General features: G+C 36.7%; 2 protein-coding genes and 1 pseudogene across 2 annotated transcripts; 2 read left to right on the top strand and 1 right to left on the bottom strand.

The window, feature by feature from the left end:
- Positions 1 to 245: 245 nt before the first annotated feature.
- Positions 246 to 9,915, top strand: LOC131795502 (cytohesin-1-like). The gene is made up of 15 exons (XM_059113088.2): positions 246 to 426; positions 1,815 to 1,888; positions 2,802 to 2,866; positions 3,535 to 3,604; positions 3,827 to 3,945; positions 4,579 to 4,659; positions 5,167 to 5,279; positions 5,354 to 5,427; positions 5,641 to 5,715; positions 6,231 to 6,342; positions 6,434 to 6,510; positions 6,886 to 6,957; positions 7,081 to 7,165; positions 7,428 to 7,497; positions 8,076 to 9,915. The coding sequence occupies exons 1-15, from the start codon at positions 375 to 377 to the stop codon at positions 8,152 to 8,154; spliced, it is 1,218 nt and encodes a 405-aa protein (XP_058969071.1). The 5' UTR covers positions 246 to 374; the 3' UTR covers positions 8,155 to 9,915.
- A 457-nt stretch (positions 9,916 to 10,372) lies between these two features.
- On the bottom strand, positions 10,373 to 12,263 carry LOC131795504 (actin-3). Its single transcript, XM_059113091.2, has 3 exons — positions 11,932 to 12,263; positions 11,714 to 11,824; positions 10,373 to 11,339 (listed from the first exon to the last, which is right to left on the bottom strand). Exons 1-3 carry the CDS (start codon positions 12,184 to 12,186, stop codon positions 10,575 to 10,577), a joined length of 1,131 nt encoding a protein of 376 aa, XP_058969074.1. The 5' UTR covers positions 12,187 to 12,263; the 3' UTR covers positions 10,373 to 10,574.
- Positions 12,264 to 14,778: 2,515 nt separating this feature from the next.
- LOC131795503 (actin, cytoplasmic-like) lies at positions 14,779 to 16,919 on the top strand (annotated as a pseudogene).

The raw sequence follows: 16,919 nt of genomic DNA, 5'->3' as shown, positions 1-16,919 counted from the left end.
GTGATTAACATTTTCCTCACAACGCTTCATTTGAGGATAAATTACACACTAATCATTTTAAATTAAATTGGGACTTTGACTTCAGCTGTGCCTGTCAAGACCCATAACACAGCGAGAATCACTGTATGTGTTCCACACTGATCTGAAATTCAACTTGTACCTATTGACAGGGACGCCCAAAGGTGAAGGGACCTCGTCCTTGGGCGTTAACTCTGTGAAGGCCTGGGTTCTAGTCGGCGACGTCTAAGAATGTAAACAAGATGGCGTAGGTTGCTAGTCGGAAGTTCTTCAAATAGACTGCAAATTCACTCATCTGCAGTGGTTAGAGAAACATTTTAACTTTGAAAAGCGTGATACTTAAAGAGGAGAGCAAAATGTCCACCCTTCCAATGCAAGACAGGAGTAATTCAGAGAAGAACATGAACGGTAAGACAGCGACGGTGGGGGGATGTGAGCTGTAGCTTAGGGCCGGGCTGAGTCTATTTAAAGCAGTTGTGCTGTTAGCTTTCATCTTCTTTCAGCACTGCATATTCGACTTAGCTTTCCAAGTTAACTATCTTGAGTCGGAAACGATAAAGTGTCGGAAGAAAATTTGAGTGAACATGGTTCCTTATATCAAGATGTTGATAAATGTAACGCTTTTTCATGCCATGTACCATTAAGCGAACAGTACTTCAGTCAGAAATCAGTTGAGTATCAATAAAGTTTGATGTGGTTTGTAGTCTATAAGTATTGGGGTAACGTTTAAGTCCGTCTACCTCATGCCTTCATTACTCTGGGCGGTGCGTACTTTCTTCTCGGTTCTTTCATTTTTTTTTTCGTTTTCTTCGATGTTCTAAATCTTTAATGAACAGATTCTTCTTTTCAAAATTTTTGCTTCTTGTAAATAAATATTTGCATTTACTTAAGGTACTTAATTTATTTTTTTTCGTGAGACATGTTTATGTAGACGTGAACCAGATAATGCTACTGGTTAATTGTTATTTTTAAAGAACCGTAAATTATGATCTCTCGCTTCATGTCTGTATGAGATACCGCATATTTTATTTGTGTTAAAGTTGAATAGCTTGGGGTAGAAACTGTGATTTGGTTACTTCAAGAGTTTTGCAAAAGAGCATCTGTAGCTGTTGGTAAAACAAGCTGATTGATGCTTCTTAAACGCAGCAGGAAGCTGTGATGTTAAGGGTTTGGAATGTGAATGATTTTACTGTAACTTCAAATTCATTTTCTTGCAGGAAGTGTGGGAGGGGTGATCAATTAAAAAGAGACCAAAAATGAAAAAAAGGACTTTTGGAAATGGATTGAAGTTGCTTTGAGCATTTCATTAACCTTTTTTTACCTTCTGTCTACTCTGTATTTTTTTTTGTGTTTTATTGGCTTTGATGTGGATATTAATATTATTAATATATATCATTTTTTTATTGTTGTTACTGAATTGGGGGACAGATAGAGAAAAAGACATTATGAGCCAGTTCTGTTCCATATCAATTCAAAAATTTATGTTTACAATAAAAAAGCTGTCTGCTTAATTTCTCTATTTATATGAAGAAATTTTGTATTAGGTTAGAGTAACAAAGTGAGGTTAGTGCTTCTGTATGAAGCTTAATAAAAGTTCATTTTGATTCTTAAGCAGTGGTAAATATATTGAGTAACCTTACATTTAATTGGTACATAATAAAAAAAATACAGTACCTGGTGCCTGAAATGTTGTATGTTTTATTGTACCATTTGGCCAAATTTTCATTTTCTAATTTTGAAATTATTTTTCATGGCTTTCCTGTATTAATGTAGATGCTTGTTTCATTTGATTTTAGGTTTAACACCCAAGGAGATAGCTCTCCTCTCTGGCATAAGAAAAAGAAAATCAGAGTTGTTGATTGAAATTCAGGTACAATACAGATGAGACGCCTTTTTACATTATGCTGAGTACCTGATATTAATTTTATTAAGTACAAACTTTACTTGTGTGACAGTCAAGATTAAAGTGTCCTTCAACAGGTATAAAAATATCAGAGTGGAAAACAATTAAGACTGAGGATACTGAAGGATAAAAAAAATCTAGATAGCTTAAACTCATGAATAATGAAAAATAACTTTTTAGGGTGAAAAAATGAGTTGTATCCATTTCCTCTTTTACCATTTATCTCTTGTTTCTTTCATCATAAAAAATTTTTTTGTAGATCAAATGACTTCTTATTTATTTTTGGAGCCAGATTTAATTTAAATGTCCATTTAATTTAGTCTTCTGTTTATGATACAAATATTTTTACACTGTCAATTTCAAAGCTGAGCTTTGACCCAGTCAGTGCTATATTAAATAAAATGTCTTAAATTACATAATTACATGTCACGTCATCTAAAGATTTTTAGCACAGATATTTGCAGAAAAAGTCTCTCCTCACACAATTATTTTGCTAAAATTTTTATTGATCTGAGGTTTTTGTGTATTTGAAATACTGTTTACCCACAAATGAAGGGGTACTCATCAAACCATCAGTTCACAAGTTGGTTGACATTACAGTATTTATACTGCAAAATATTCTTATTGCTCAATTTGCTATTTTTGCCTTGAACTTGGTTGTAGTAATTGAGATTTTACAGCTGTTTAGCTTTGATAGGATTGCATAAGTAGTGTACATGTATAACTGATCTAACAATATTTTGATCAAATTATCTTTATTAGAGAGTTGAGAAGATTCTTGTACCTTGAGTTAGACATTGACCTTGATTTCACTTTGTAACTTACAAGATGTTAATGTCAAGAATATTCTTGTTTTTAAAGTTTCTTTTTCTGATTTTAGCGACTGAAAGATGAAATAGCTGAAGTTTCATCAGAAATGGATACTATTGAACAACGCGACAATAGGTAATTGAAAATAAAATATTTCAATGTGTTTTGAGCAGATGGTTTCTGTAAAGGTTGTACAGCAATAAATGACTTAAATATATACATGTTAACATTGTACAGCTTGTGAGATGAACAATTTGATGTCACTTACTATAATTTAATATAGATATCATAGGTTTATGGACACGAGTTGGGATTATGATACACCTCAATTATAATGCTAATGAAGTGAAAGCTTTCTGCATAGAGAAGCCACCTTCTTCAAGCAGCTATTTCAACTAAAAAAAAAACCAATTCTAATTTCCTTGGGAAAGGACTACTGGCTTTGACCTATGTAGGTTAACGCAACTTTTGTTAGCAATTCTTATATTTTCTGCTCTGGGAGCTTATCACCAAATCAAACAATATTTTGCAGTTGGGATATTCTTCTTTCTTCTTATTGCTTTATTCCTTGAGAATGTCTTAACATTGTAAGCAGAATTCATTTTTGGTCTCTCATGGAAGTGATGAGGTGAAAGAGGTGAACCAACTGCAACAAAGGTATCATCCCCTTTGATAAAAAGGCTTTGTTTCATCCTTGCGTAATCTTGTGCAGGCTGACAAACTTTATAGCAATCATTCAATTATAATTTAGACTCTGCAGGACATGATCTTCTCATTTTATTATTAATTTCTGTTATAAACAGTACTAAGGATGATCCTCGAGCCAAACAATTATTAACTGGAAAGAAAAAGTTTAACATTGATCCAGAGAAGGTATGTACTATGGCAAGCACTCCATGTTATTTTTGCTGGCAAGACAAGAACTGTTCACTCTAGTTGCATCATTTTAGCACCATTGTGACTTTTTTTTGATCAGCTGTTGATAAAAATGACATCAACTGAGAAGATAATGGGACCTTTATTTCCAACTCTTCCTATTACTTTTCTATGGAGAGAGGAATCAAACTGTTTTTTCTTTTATACAAATACTTGCAGGGAATAGAATATCTGGTAACCAACACTCTGCTCAATAGCACACCCGAAGACATTGCTTACTTCCTTTTCAATGAAGAAGGACTTAATAAAACAATGATTGGAAACTATCTTGGAGAAAAGTAAGTTATTTACTCAGACACATAGTTAGAGTTTGCCTAAGAGATTATTCAAATGTAAAGACAGAGTTGATGCCAAAGGCATTTGGCCCCGTACTTCTAGAACAGCAAAGTCTTGCATAACAGTAATTATGAAAGATACTGTTTAATAGCATCCATGCCACTTGGTAGTATACAACCAGAATTTGGGATGCATGGATGTAAGACATGTTAAACTTTAATTTTTCCTTAAAGGTTATTGTTGGCAATAATTGCTAAATAATTCTTTTATTAACCCTTTAACCCCTAACAGTGACCAGTTTCTAATTTCTCCTTACACTATCACTCCTGAATCAAACAATAAGGTCACGAGAATTAAGGAAGTGATCACCAACCTGTAAAGCTCTTGATTTTTAGACAAATTCTCTTTGTCAGGGCTTCAGGAAATGTATAGAGGCAGTATGGAGAATATGCATACTGATGTTAGGGTGTAAAGGGTTAATTTCTCTCATTCATCAACCCTTCTCCTCCAATAACATATCTGAGATCTCCATGATAGTAGTGTGTATTATTTAGACATGGTGTGATCATTTTCAAAACTTCCCCTGTCAGCAAAATAGTGCTTACTTTGATTATTGAATCAATATCATTACACAGCAAAGAGTTTAACCTAGAAGTATTCAGAATCTTTGTTGAGCTTCATAATTTTGAACGAAGATTGTTGGTAGACGCCCTGAGGTGAGTCAGCTTGACAACTACAGTGTTTTACTTACTTCTGCTCAGAAATTTGAGGTGATCAGGAGCATAGTTTGCATAGCAGATGGTTTTGAGGGTGATTGACAAAAGTGAAGGCAGCAGAGCCATGTTAATGGATGGCAGAACTTAAAAAAGAAACACACCTTGATTCAGAAAATAGAAACCTAGCAACCAATCTGTCTCAGCAGACTCATCAAATGTGTCAAATGCAAAACATCACTGTCAGTGAGAGCTTCTGTTTTGTTTTGAGGCCTTCAGTGGTCTCACAAAAATATCAAGCTGTAGTCTTTTGAAATGGATTTTATGCCATAAAGTTTGGTATAACTGTAGTAACCATATATGCACAGAAGTACAACTGAGACAAATGTGTAACTCACACAATTAGGGTCTACAAAATTGTTGGCAATGCTTTGTGTTGGCTACTCATTTAATACAATATCTTCTGTTAACATCTTCATCATCAACCAGTGGTTGTTTTTATCCCTGTAGAGAGTTCCTGTGGAGCTTCCGTCTACCTGGTGAAGCCCAGAAGATTGACAGAATGATGGAAGCATTTGCTAAGAGATATTGTGATCAGAACCCAGAAATGTTTACATCAACTGGTGAGTTGAATACAAAAGATAAGCTAAGTTATAATCATTGCATCTAAAAAAAAACATTTGGTTTCAATCTACAGATACTTGTTATGTTTTGAGCTTCTCAATCATCTTATTGAACACCAGTCTTCACAACCCAAGTGTCAAGGATAAGGTTAGTGTAATAAAAACAATTCATTCAATTCAATTCAATTCTAGCAAGTGCTCAAGTTTTTACTCCAGAGTTTAGGGTCCTATACATTAGGCCACACCATTTCCAGAAAAGTATTATTGTTATTATTATTATCTATATTCTGACAACTATGAAGAAACAGTGTGATTAAAATTGTGCAGGTAATATCATTAATCAGCTTATTATGTTTTGTAGCCTACGTTGGAGAAATTTATTCAAATGAACAGAGGAATCAACTGTGGAGAAGATATACCTTCGGACACCCTAGCGGTTGGTGAATTATTTTAAATCCAGTAGAGATTTACATGTAAGAAATGCTAGTCTGTTCTCTCAGTACTTTTTATTGGAAAATTGCTAACATGTTGTTTAGATCAAAATAAAATCTCCACTTCTTGAATAAACTTGAAGAGCAGACAGACAAGAAATTATATTCTCGGGGTACATGTCTGTGTATTTCTGTCCCTGTTGGAAGGGTCCATAGATTCTGGTCACTTAAATTTTGCCTTCAAACCTAATGTTTTTAGATTGAAGTGTGCTTTGAGTTCTGTCGAGTACATCAGTGAGAGTGTTTACATAGGACAAGACAACTGTCATGCCCAAGTGGTTCTCATTTGAGAAAAAGTTATTCAAATAATCAATAGTGTATATTGGAAAATTACCACTCTGTGATTAGCCTTGAAAGGGTGGGGGGGGGGGAGAAGGGGAGTTGTTTTGTACTAGGTACTAAATGTATTTAGCTGCACGTGTATAGTTACATTTGTTACTTTCTTTTGCTATAATTCTAGAGTTTATATGAGAGCATAAAAAATGAACAGTTCAAGATCCCAGAAGATGATGGAAATGATATAACAAGAACATTTTTCAATCCTGATAGGGAAGGCTGGCTTATAAAGGAAGGTAATGGCTTTTGTGTTTTTATGATTTTTTTTTTCTTTACTTAACCACAAAATTTGCAAAATCTCACAAACATATTTTCATATTTGTCAAGGTGGATTGCACAAAAGTTGGAGGAAACGGTACTTCATCCTTAAAGATAATTGCCTCTATTATTTCAAGAATATAGGGGTAAGTTTTCTGTCTACCTCCCAAAACATTACTTTGGTGTACAATAACCCTTTCAATTAACTATCAGAAATGATTGATAATTGTGTAAATGCTTCTTGCAATATTGGTACATTATGCAGCAAACATGTGGATAGAAAAGACAAAGTCACCAACTAGGTGTTACCTTGATAAAACACCAAGTTCTCCTTACTTATTCAAAAGAAAATACATGTTAGGTGGAAAGGAGAAGCAACAAGTGCACTCCAGTACTTTGCTATTTTTCAGTGATTAGGGCATTCAAGTATTAAGATTGGGTCCTGTTTTGTTAGTGAATTGGAAGTTATCATTTTCCAGTGGTGTTGTTAAGGCTTGGAAAAATTGCAATGTTTTTTATAGGACAGGGAACCACGTGGCATTATTCCTTTGGAAAATTTACAAGTTAGAGAAGTGCAAGATGCACGGAGAAAGGTAACTTTTAATAATAATGTAAGCTTGTAGAAATTAGTAGTAAGGCTTGTTTTAGTTGTATATTGATACAGAATTGACCTAAGAGGACTTGCTCTACATAGGATTTTTTTGTTTTTCTTTCAGTATTGCTTCGAAATATATTCAGCTGATAATTCCTCAGGGCTTATAAAAGCTTGTAAAACAGACTCCGAAGGAAAAGTTGTAGAAGGTCAGAAGGTTTCTATTAATGAAAAAAAATTGACTCCAATTGTAGTGTGCATTGACTGAGACAACTATGACGATGTACTGCAAAAATAATAATATTGATAACTAATATTGTTCTTAATAATTACTACTATTATAATAATTACTATTAATACAGGAATTTAAAATTCTGATTCCTGCTGAAGTCCCCTTTCAGTCCTGGTAGACCTCATGTTTTGTGTACCTGATATGTACTACACTTGTAACTCATTGCTAAAATACTGCAGGACATCATGATGTATATCGTATCTGTGCATTCTCTGAGGAAGAAAGGGAAATCTGGATTGGTTGTATCAAGTGAGTTAAACATGTTTTGTTCATAGCTTTTATGAACTTTAACACCATGATAACTAAAACTGTGAAGGAAAATGAAAAAAAGTTTGAGATATAGGGGAGTTGATGTAAGTTGACAGGAAGTGAGCAAACATTTTGTATCAGGGAAACATCTTTTAATTTCAATCTGGTGGAAATGTGAGAAAACTTGTTCTCTCTAATTTTGAGTTGAGTAAACTCTAGGTATCATTGGTCCTAATCTTAATCAATCAGAATTGTTTCCTTAAATATGATATTTACAGGAATATTTATAACTCCACTGATGTGCCAATGATGTTTGAGAAAAATTAAGGTTTGAGGATAGATGAATGGTTTCCATTAGGAGTTACATTTATCGCCTCTCTTTCCTTCTCAGGGTTATTTCCGACTGTTAATATGTTTCCTTCCAAAGTTAACCCAAGCACTTTAAATCCAGGATTTCCCCCCCCCCTCCCCCCCACACACACCCCCCCTTACCCTGAGGAGATATTACAAGACTGAGTATATTCAACTGCATTTGATCACAGATGATGAATTTTTTTTTTCCTTTTTTTTTTCCTCAGGGCTAGTATGATCATTGATCCATTCTATGACATGCTTCAAGCCAGGAAAAAGAAAGTCACTCAAGCAGCATTGAACTAAGGGTTCTTTTTGATAATTATATTGATTATCTTGATTCCTTGTCAGCTGTATATCTTCTGTGAAATGTGTCTTGAAGTGTACATACAGTTCAACATTATTGTGCCTAACTGCCCAAATGTATTGACCTTGACTTATTGATGCCTTCTAATAATGATCTAGGTTTATATTTCACTTTTCACTAGTTAAATGGTATAGTTCAAGAAAATTCTTACAATTTATAACGTAACTTATATTTGATGCCATCCAATTCATCATATTGGCTTTTTTGATGTGACTTTTTTTAAGTTTCCTCTTTTGCTTGTGGTCAAACATTTATTATAAAAAGCAGTCCTAGCTGGATACACCCAGATTGTTATTGCTTTTTGGTTTGTTTTTTTTACATATACACAAAACTTTGTTTATTTTGGAAGTTTAAGTTATGACTTTTTGTACTTTTGTATTTAAGAAACAAATGTTTGCCATATTTTTTGCAAATGGTGTACAGTTGTGAAGCTCTGGCATGTAAGTGGATTATAATGCAATAAAAATCCCGCTTTTTTATTATTTGCAGAGCAAATAATAAAAAAAATATGATTCAGTCATAATACATGATTCAGTCAACAATTTCCCCATTACCAGAGATTCCCATACATTTTTTTAATCATCTCATAAAGGGAAACATGTTATTCACTCATTGCATGTGGTCTATTGTTTTATTACCTTGGTTCTTACCCTTTTCTGGATGAATTACATGTTGATCCCTTTATTTGTCAGAAATTGTTGTCCTAAGAGCAATCACTCAGGAACACACTGGAACTTTTACTGCTGACTCTTGAAAGCAATAGTATGGGTGTTGATTGTTGGAAAAAAAAGGTGACTGTGTAAAATTTGGTCACAAGTATGACTGATTGATTGACAAACAGGTACAACTAGTAAATATATATGGATGGAGAGTTTAATTTACATAGAGTAGTTAGTTTAATAGACTTGCAAAATATGTGCAAAATAGTATTTCCCAAATAGGGAGGGAAAATGATCGGATACAGTCCCACAAATAGAGTTTTATTGCAAGGAAAAGCTTCCTGTCAGAATCTGTAGTTTCATTATTGATAGGGTCATTCCCAAAATGACAGGAGCTTCTGGTTCAAAATGAGGATTAGGGAAAGATCTTTGATATGAAACTGCAAATGAAACTCATTTTATTTAATAGCTCTTCCCTCAGCTTATGTTAGCAGGAAAAGTTTTTGAAACTTGAAATGTTCAATGGTTTTTTTTGTGTGTGTGTTTCCAGAGAATGGAGCTACTTAGGTTGTTGATTGGTTATCAATTTCAACTTTCATAGAGAAAGTTACCCAGCATACCAACACTTTTTTGTTGGATTTGCCCTTTGGTTCAGTAACATATCTTGACAATCAGAGTAGACTATTTGCTCATTGCAGTACCTTTGAAGGGCATGTTTCACAATTTCTAGCCTTTACCTTTAGCATTGGTTCTCATAGGCAGCCTTCCACTGAACTGGCAAGCTTCTCTCCTATATTTGGGACATTACTTATTCTTCAGATTTATAAATAAGACTATTAGGCAGGAATCTTAGAGAAATAGAGTGTACTGAATAGTATGCTACACGAAACAAAAAATGTGGTTTACGTATTTCACCAACTTAGTGACTATGTATTCAAAAGGCACCGTGAAAGGTTTTGTTTTGTTTAGTAAAGAAAGATGCCCTCAAGGAATTTTTTTGCTCAATTCTTTACATTTTTTATGCTGAGAAATAAAAATTGACAGCCAACCTGTTTTTCTTGTTGTTTCTTAGACAATAACACTTGTCAAATAAGACAATACTCCTTTAGTTTTAACACCAACAATCATTTGACATTCCTTACTCTATTAGAAACACTGTTTGTAAACACTCATTTTCAAATTTTGATGTTGATGCCATTGGAATCTAAAGGGGACATGTCCTTGCCGTTTTTCCCAAGGGAATAGTACCCACACTTTTTTGTGTGTGAAACCCAGCAGAGTAAAAGGAAGCTTCTAGGTGCAAGGACTATCATTTTAGGAGCCCAAAAGATTTCTTTCCATAAAGAAAGGTATGGATAAGCTGGGATGTGGTGATGGCTTATCTAGAGGCAGGGTATCAATAAAAAAAAAAAAAAGGAGCGGACTCAAAATGAACAAGATAAAACGTCGTTACTGAAACGATCATAAACCAGCAATGTACATGGTGAGATATCAAAGATTTAAACTTTTAGGGTTCTGAGTGCGAGTTTATTAAACATTGCAAATAGTAACTAGTAATTGTTTTAAGAAACAAAGGTAAATAATATCACCAACTGGATAAGGCATCTTGATGTTCATTTTGAAATATTTCCTGTAATAGCCGAAGTTTGAAATTTTTGGGAAGGATAAATAATGTTGAGAATCAACAAGGGTGGTAAGGTTTAGAAGCACTTGCGGTGCACAATGGCTGGACCAGATTCATCGTACTCCTGTTTGGAGATCCACATCTGTTGGAAAGTTGATAAGGAAGCCAGGATGGAGCCTCCAATCCAAACAGAGTACTTTCGCTCAGGGGGAGCAATGATCTTGATCTTCATGGTGGAGGGCGCCAAGGCTGTGATTTCCTTCTGCATTCGGTCAGCAATACCAGGGTACATGGTTGTACCACCAGAGAGGACAGTGTTGGCATAGAGGTCTTTACGGATGTCAACGTCACACTTCATGATTGAGTTGTAGGTTGTCTCGTGGATACCAGAAGCTTCCATGCCAAGGAAAGATGGTTGGAACAATGCTTCGGGGCACCTGAACCTCTCATTTCCTATGGTTATGACTTGACCATCAGGAAGCTCGTAGCTCTTCTCAAGACTGGAGCTTGAAGCAGCAGTTTGCAGCTCCTGGTCAAAGTCCAATGCCACGTAGCACAGCTTTTCTTTGATGTCACGGACAATTTCACGCTCAGCAGTGGTCGTAAAGGAGTAACCACGTTCTGTTAGAATCTTCATGAGGTAATCTGTCAGATCTCTCCCAGCTAAGTCCAGACGTAGGATTGCATGGGGCAGGGCATAGCCCTCGTAAATAGGCACGGTGTGGCTCACACCATCACCACTGTCCAGAACAATACCAGTGGTACGACCAGAGGCATACAGAGACAACACGGCCTGGATAGCTACATACATAGCTGGACAGTTGAATGTTTCAAACATGATCTGAAAAAATACGAATGAGATGAGTTTTAAACCTCTAAAATTGAGTTGTCTACTATATTCATACCGCCATTTTTTCGTCTTAACATTTAAGTGAAAGTGAAGTTTCCTAAGCTTGAACTATGAGGAAAGCAATTTCATCTCCGAACATCTTGTTGCTTTTCGTTACAACATTTTAAGTGGGCACGCCGAAAAATAACCTAAATCTAAAATGTTCCTTAGCCGTTCCATGTTAGATGAAAAGTAATATTTGAAACGGAAGTTTTATGTTAGACACTGAGCCATTTCAATCTTTTCAAAATGCTTAATGCGCAAAACCAAAGACATTAAAAGAAAACACCCACATTAAGCCCTCTGATAAATTTTCTTGAATTTACCTGCGTCATTTTTTCTCGGTTTGCCTTCGGATTCAAAGGGGCCTCTGTAAGGAGAACAGGGTGTTCCTCAGGGGCAACTCGGAGTTCATTGTAAAATGTGTGATGCCAGATCTGTAACGAAAAAAAACACGTGAGGTAAACGCCTCGTGTTTGAACTTCCAGAGATTCAAGTGACGCGCTTCGATATGTGGGCAGATCTTCTTAGTTTCAAAATTTACCTTCTCCATGTCGTCCCAGTTCGTGACGATTCCATGTTCAATAGGATATTTCAGTGTCAAAATTCCTCGCTTGCTTTGCGCCTCATCACCGACGTACGAGTCTTTCTGGCCCATACCAACCATCACTCCTTGGTGGCGAGGACGACCAACAATCGACGGAAAGACAGCTCTAGGTGCATCGTCCCCGGCAAAGCCAGCTTTGCACATACCAGAGCCATTGTCTACAACCAACGCAGCAATATCATCATCAGCCATTTTAAGGTTTTCTCTTTCACTAGCAGCCTAAAAAGTAAGGATTTCTTTCAATCTACTCTTTTAATTGGCCCAATGAACATACGTAACAGAGAGCAAATGGGGGTACTAAGAGGGAGGCCAGATTAATTAGGTCAGTTTATTACCTTATATGGTAATTTCCTTGACTTAATATGGTAATGAATTCAACAGATAATTTTGATTGATAACTGTTCATAACAATTTCAATGGCTTCCATTTAGAGAACGAACTGGATTAATCTCGTACCCAGACCTTCCGCGGTAGCTATAATAGGATCTGAGTACGCGATTAGGACTGGGTTCATTTGGCAGAAGTAACTGCGAACACCGCGGCAAAACGTATAGGCATGCGTCAACTTCGGGCATTTACAGTTGTGTGCGCTTTTTATGTGTTGTTCGGTTGTTCAGATTAATCAGTTAAATCTTCATACAGAAAATACTTTCGGCCGGCTTATTTGCGGCTGCTTTTGTTGGCTTTCCCACACTTTTCTGCGAAGGAACCGCACGACCGAACCAACGCAACAAAAACAACTACGTGGAAAAAATTGCTCTTGTCGAGCACGAACGCGCCCGAAATTCTTTCATATTTTGTTGTCGGTGCAAACACCAAACCCCTTGGTGCAAGCGCTTGAAACTCAAATGAAAAAACAAACTTTCCCCTACTTTCTTATGCTAACTCTTCCTTTTTGTTTTCAAACTTCGCGGTGCGGGATTTTATCTTGTTTACATTGGATTTTAATACTTAACCGGAAATGCGTAATTGACCGATGCTCAAATATGCACTCATGTGCAGTGCGTTTTACAGCGTGTTCCCAGAATTATGCATCAAACTGAAACTTCATTTCACAAACTAGAGTTCGGTAAAGTAAAATTGAGCATTTGCTCAAACCTGTTCGCTTTTCATTTTTTTTTTTTTTTTATCTGAGTGATAAAATCGTGTTTATTGCTTCTTTTAAATATTGCAGTTTATTCACTGTCTTTGCCACTCATATTTTGGTTCTCCAAGATCTGTTGATTACGGGTAGCATCAAAAAAACCTTACTGAAACCCTATTTGTTGAGTTCGCTCCCTTTTGTAATTTGAGACACTCGCGAATGCTACGGTTACGACCCGTTTTAAAGAGGGTGTGGGGTGGGTGGTGGTCATCGCTGGATGGGACCGACCCCATACCTTATCAACAAAAAAAAAGACATAATTCAAGGGGTTTATTTATATATACAAATCTTTATTTACGACATATATTACTTAAAATACATAAACTACTTTACAACACATCACCCACAATAAATCACTTTCGATAATTACTTGAAACACTGCCCTAATACTAGTAAGATGCAAGAGTCCCTTCTCCTGGAAGACTTCTTTAGTATAAAACCCTCTGTCGAAATATTTTGGTCCCCACATTTATTTCGGTCAGCCTGAGCCGGATGAGGATTAGGATATATTTCCTGTGTACTTTGTTACTACACTAACTGGTTTCGATTTACATCCAATGCCCTGAAAGCTGTTATCGATTATTATGACGCTTTAACCAACTTCTAAGTATTTACTCATATGCCGAGCCTGTCCGTTTATCTGCGGTCACCCGTCCCCTTCCTGATTTCTTAGCGGGGAGGAGCGGATAGTCATAGGCGTGCAACATTTTAATGTGCTTTACGTTCAGAAAGAAAAAAAAAAAGCATTTTTCATACGTTACTCATACAGGGATAGTCATAAGAACCTCGGAAATATGAAAAAATAAGACTCTGGATAGAATTCGACTCCCAAACAAAAGCCGGAAATAATTGTATGAAAAAGATGTAGGATAAAGAAAATTTAATTTATTTTTGGTCTAAAATACTATCATATTTAATGGCTGTGATAAATGGTAGAAGATCGCTTTTTTTGTTTGATTTTATGTCATTTCGCAATTGATATGAGCTCAATGTTAGAGGTCAATGTAAATCCAGTTTATTTTGACAAGCTGTCAACACGCTCGTTAAAACATTAATTACTTGTTTTTGTAATGTGCCGAGAAAGCATTAACATAACTTACGTGAAGCCATACACTCCCCCACAAGTAGTAACGAACGGAACGGAACTGTGCTTTGAAATTTTCCCAAGTAGTGACTCGTAGTCATTATAGGAAACATTTCGATGAAAAGTCATCGAGGTTACACGAGATTTCATTTAGTTATCAATTTTTTTCTTCAGCTTTAAATGGTTTGCGGCGCGGGATACAACCCACTGTTCAGTGTTCGGCAACCCGCTTAGCTGAAAGATCTTGGATTGGAATTGCTGTATTACTTACCGATTATTAGTTTCTTTTCTTTTTCCGATTTACTCGAATTTTTAAGCTAAAAGTTGACGAGAATATAGCCTTGAAATGCAAGATCGAAACTGGCTCGTATGATGATCAAGTGCAAAATTAACACGTTTCCGCATGAGGAAATTTTTTCACCTTTTTCCGACTTGCGTCACCCTGTCATGTTCCGACTGATCCTGGAATAGTTTCAAATTTTTACCAAATTTGGTCACAACATGCTACTTTACTGTTGTGTGACACTCCTATATATAGCGGTACCATAACATTTGTACGTCCTATTACCTCCTAAATCATTCAGTGTTCGTGGTTGATATCTCAGTGTCTCGATCGATAAACCTTCCCAACGAAATGGCCGACGAAGACGTTGCTGCTTTGGTCGTAGACAATGGCTCTGGTATGTGCAAAGCTGGCTTTGCTGGAGATGATGCTCCGAGGGCTGTTTTTCCTTCGATCGTCGGCCGTCCTCGCCACCAAGGAGTGATGGTTGGTATGGCCCAGAAGGACTCGTACGTCGGCGATGAGGCGCAAAGCAAGAGAGGAATTGTAACACTGAAATATCCCATAGAACACGGAATCGTCACCAACTGGGACGATATGGAAAAGGTAAACAACGAAATGCGCTAACCAGGAAATTAATTCAAAATCTTTTCCGCAATCTCGATCCTAAAATTACTTTGTATTGTTTTGCAGATCTGGCATCACACGTTCTATAACGAACTTCGAGTTGCTCCTGAAGAACACCCTGTTCTCCTGACAGAAGCTCCTCTGAACCCTAAAGCAAACAGAGAAAAGATGACCCAGGTATGTTACTAAAACTGTAAAGAAATTGTATCCCGCCCCCAATTGGACTTAAGAATGACACTCCACCCCCTTTTTTCGTTCATGATCCACGGGTGCATATTCTGTAATGAAACGAGCGCGATCGGACGAATAACATATGAAAATAATATGATCAAGTCGTCCTCGCCCTGACTTATGAATTTATTTTCTATTGTTTCGTAAGTTTGGGTGAACCAGTCATCAAAGGATTGTTTCCGTCATCGCTTCAATTGTTTCCGCATATATGTTTACTTGTTCAGAACGCTAGATCAATTGACCGTGTTTGATTGTAAACTAAATTTATGTTGTCCTTTTTTACTTCAAATACCAGCTACTCTTCCTTTTTCAATTTGAGTTCGGTCAGTGATCAACGATGTAACTAAGGGGTGTGGGTCTACTTGGCATCTTGTGATCTTCTCTTTGTGGAGGGAAATTACTTATTACCCGACCAACCCAATTCCAGTGACAGGCTTCCGGACCCCCTCTAACAACCATGCTAAATCTGGGGATGAATAGATATTTTCATTCAACTTATATAAAGACTCTCTTCAAATTTTGGATTTCAGTGACAATTGATGTCAATCTTGATTTGTTGTTTTGCAGATCATGTTTGAGACTTTCAACACACCAGCTATGTATGTAGCTATCCAGGCTGTTTTGTCTTTGTATGCCTCTGGTCGTACCACTGGTATTGTTATGGACAGTGGTGATGGTGTGAGCCACACAGTACCAATTTATGAAGGATATGCACTTCCCCATGCTATCCTTCGTCTTGACTTAGCAGGCAGAGATCTGACTGACTACCTCATGAAGATCCTTACAGAGAGAGGGTACTCTTTCACAACCACTGCTGAGCGTGAAATTGTCCGTGACATCAAGAAAAGCTGTGCTATGTTGCCTTGGACTTTGAACAGGAGATGCAGACCGCTGCTCAAGCTCCAGCCTTGAGAAAAGCTATGAGCTCCCTGATGGACAGGTGATCACTATTGGAAACGAGCGATTCCGCTGCCGAAGCTTTTTCCAGCCCTCTTTCCTCGGCATGGAAAATGCTGGTATCCATGAGACAACCTACAACTCAATCATGAAGTGTGACGTTGACATCCGTAAAGATCTCTATGCCCACTGTCCTCTCTGGTGGTTCAACTATTTACCCTGGTATTTCTGGACCGAATGCAGAAAGAATTGCTGCTCTTGCCCCACCAACCATGAGATCAAGATCATTGCTCCTCCTGAGCGCAGTACTCTGTTTGGATTGGAGGCTCCATCCTAGCTTCCTTATCAACCTTCCAACAGATGGGATCTCCAAACAGGAATATGACGAATCTGGTCCATCTATTGTACACCGGAAGTGCTTCTAAATTTTTGTGAACTACTGAACAGTTCTGTTTTCAGTTGCTACACTGGATTGGTAACCTACTGCTACAGTGTGGAAAAATCCTAAAATAATATCAACTTAAGACTGTATAAATTTTGGAAAGAGCTTTAATAGTATGTTGATTACATATTAATAAATACACAGAATTTTAAATTGGACAGACTATGTATAAGTGTTCGAGTTTAGAAGGTGTATTAAAACTCTGTACAAAACTGTA

Source organism: Pocillopora verrucosa, chromosome 8 (assembly GCF_036669915.1).
Source record: "Pocillopora verrucosa isolate sample1 chromosome 8, ASM3666991v2, whole genome shotgun sequence".
Taxonomy (NCBI): Eukaryota; Metazoa; Cnidaria; class Anthozoa; order Scleractinia; family Pocilloporidae; genus Pocillopora; species Pocillopora verrucosa.
Note: the sequence above shows the minus strand (reverse complement) of the source record. Positions and strands in the feature narration are given on the sequence as shown.

Coding starts and splice junctions, on each gene's coding strand:
- LOC131795502 (XM_059113088.2), top strand. CDS start 375: ATGTCCACCCTTCCAATGCAAGACAGGAGTAATTCAGAGAAGAACATG. Junction 5,716..6,230: donor TACCTTCGGACACCCTAGCG/GTTGGTGAATTA, acceptor CTATAATTCTAG/AGTTTATATGAGAGCATAAA. Junction 7,498..8,075: donor ATCTGGATTGGTTGTATCAA/GTGAGTTAAACA, acceptor TTTTTTCCTCAG/GGCTAGTATGATCATTGATC.
- LOC131795504 (XM_059113091.2), bottom strand. CDS start 12,186: ATGGCTGATGATGATATTGCTGCGTTGGTTGTAGACAATGGCTCTGGT. Junction 11,825..11,931: donor ACTGGGACGACATGGAGAAG/GTAAATTTTGAA, acceptor TTTTCGTTACAG/ATCTGGCATCACACATTTTA. Junction 11,340..11,713: donor ACCGAGAAAAAATGACGCAG/GTAAATTCAAGA, acceptor GTATTTTTTCAG/ATCATGTTTGAAACATTCAA.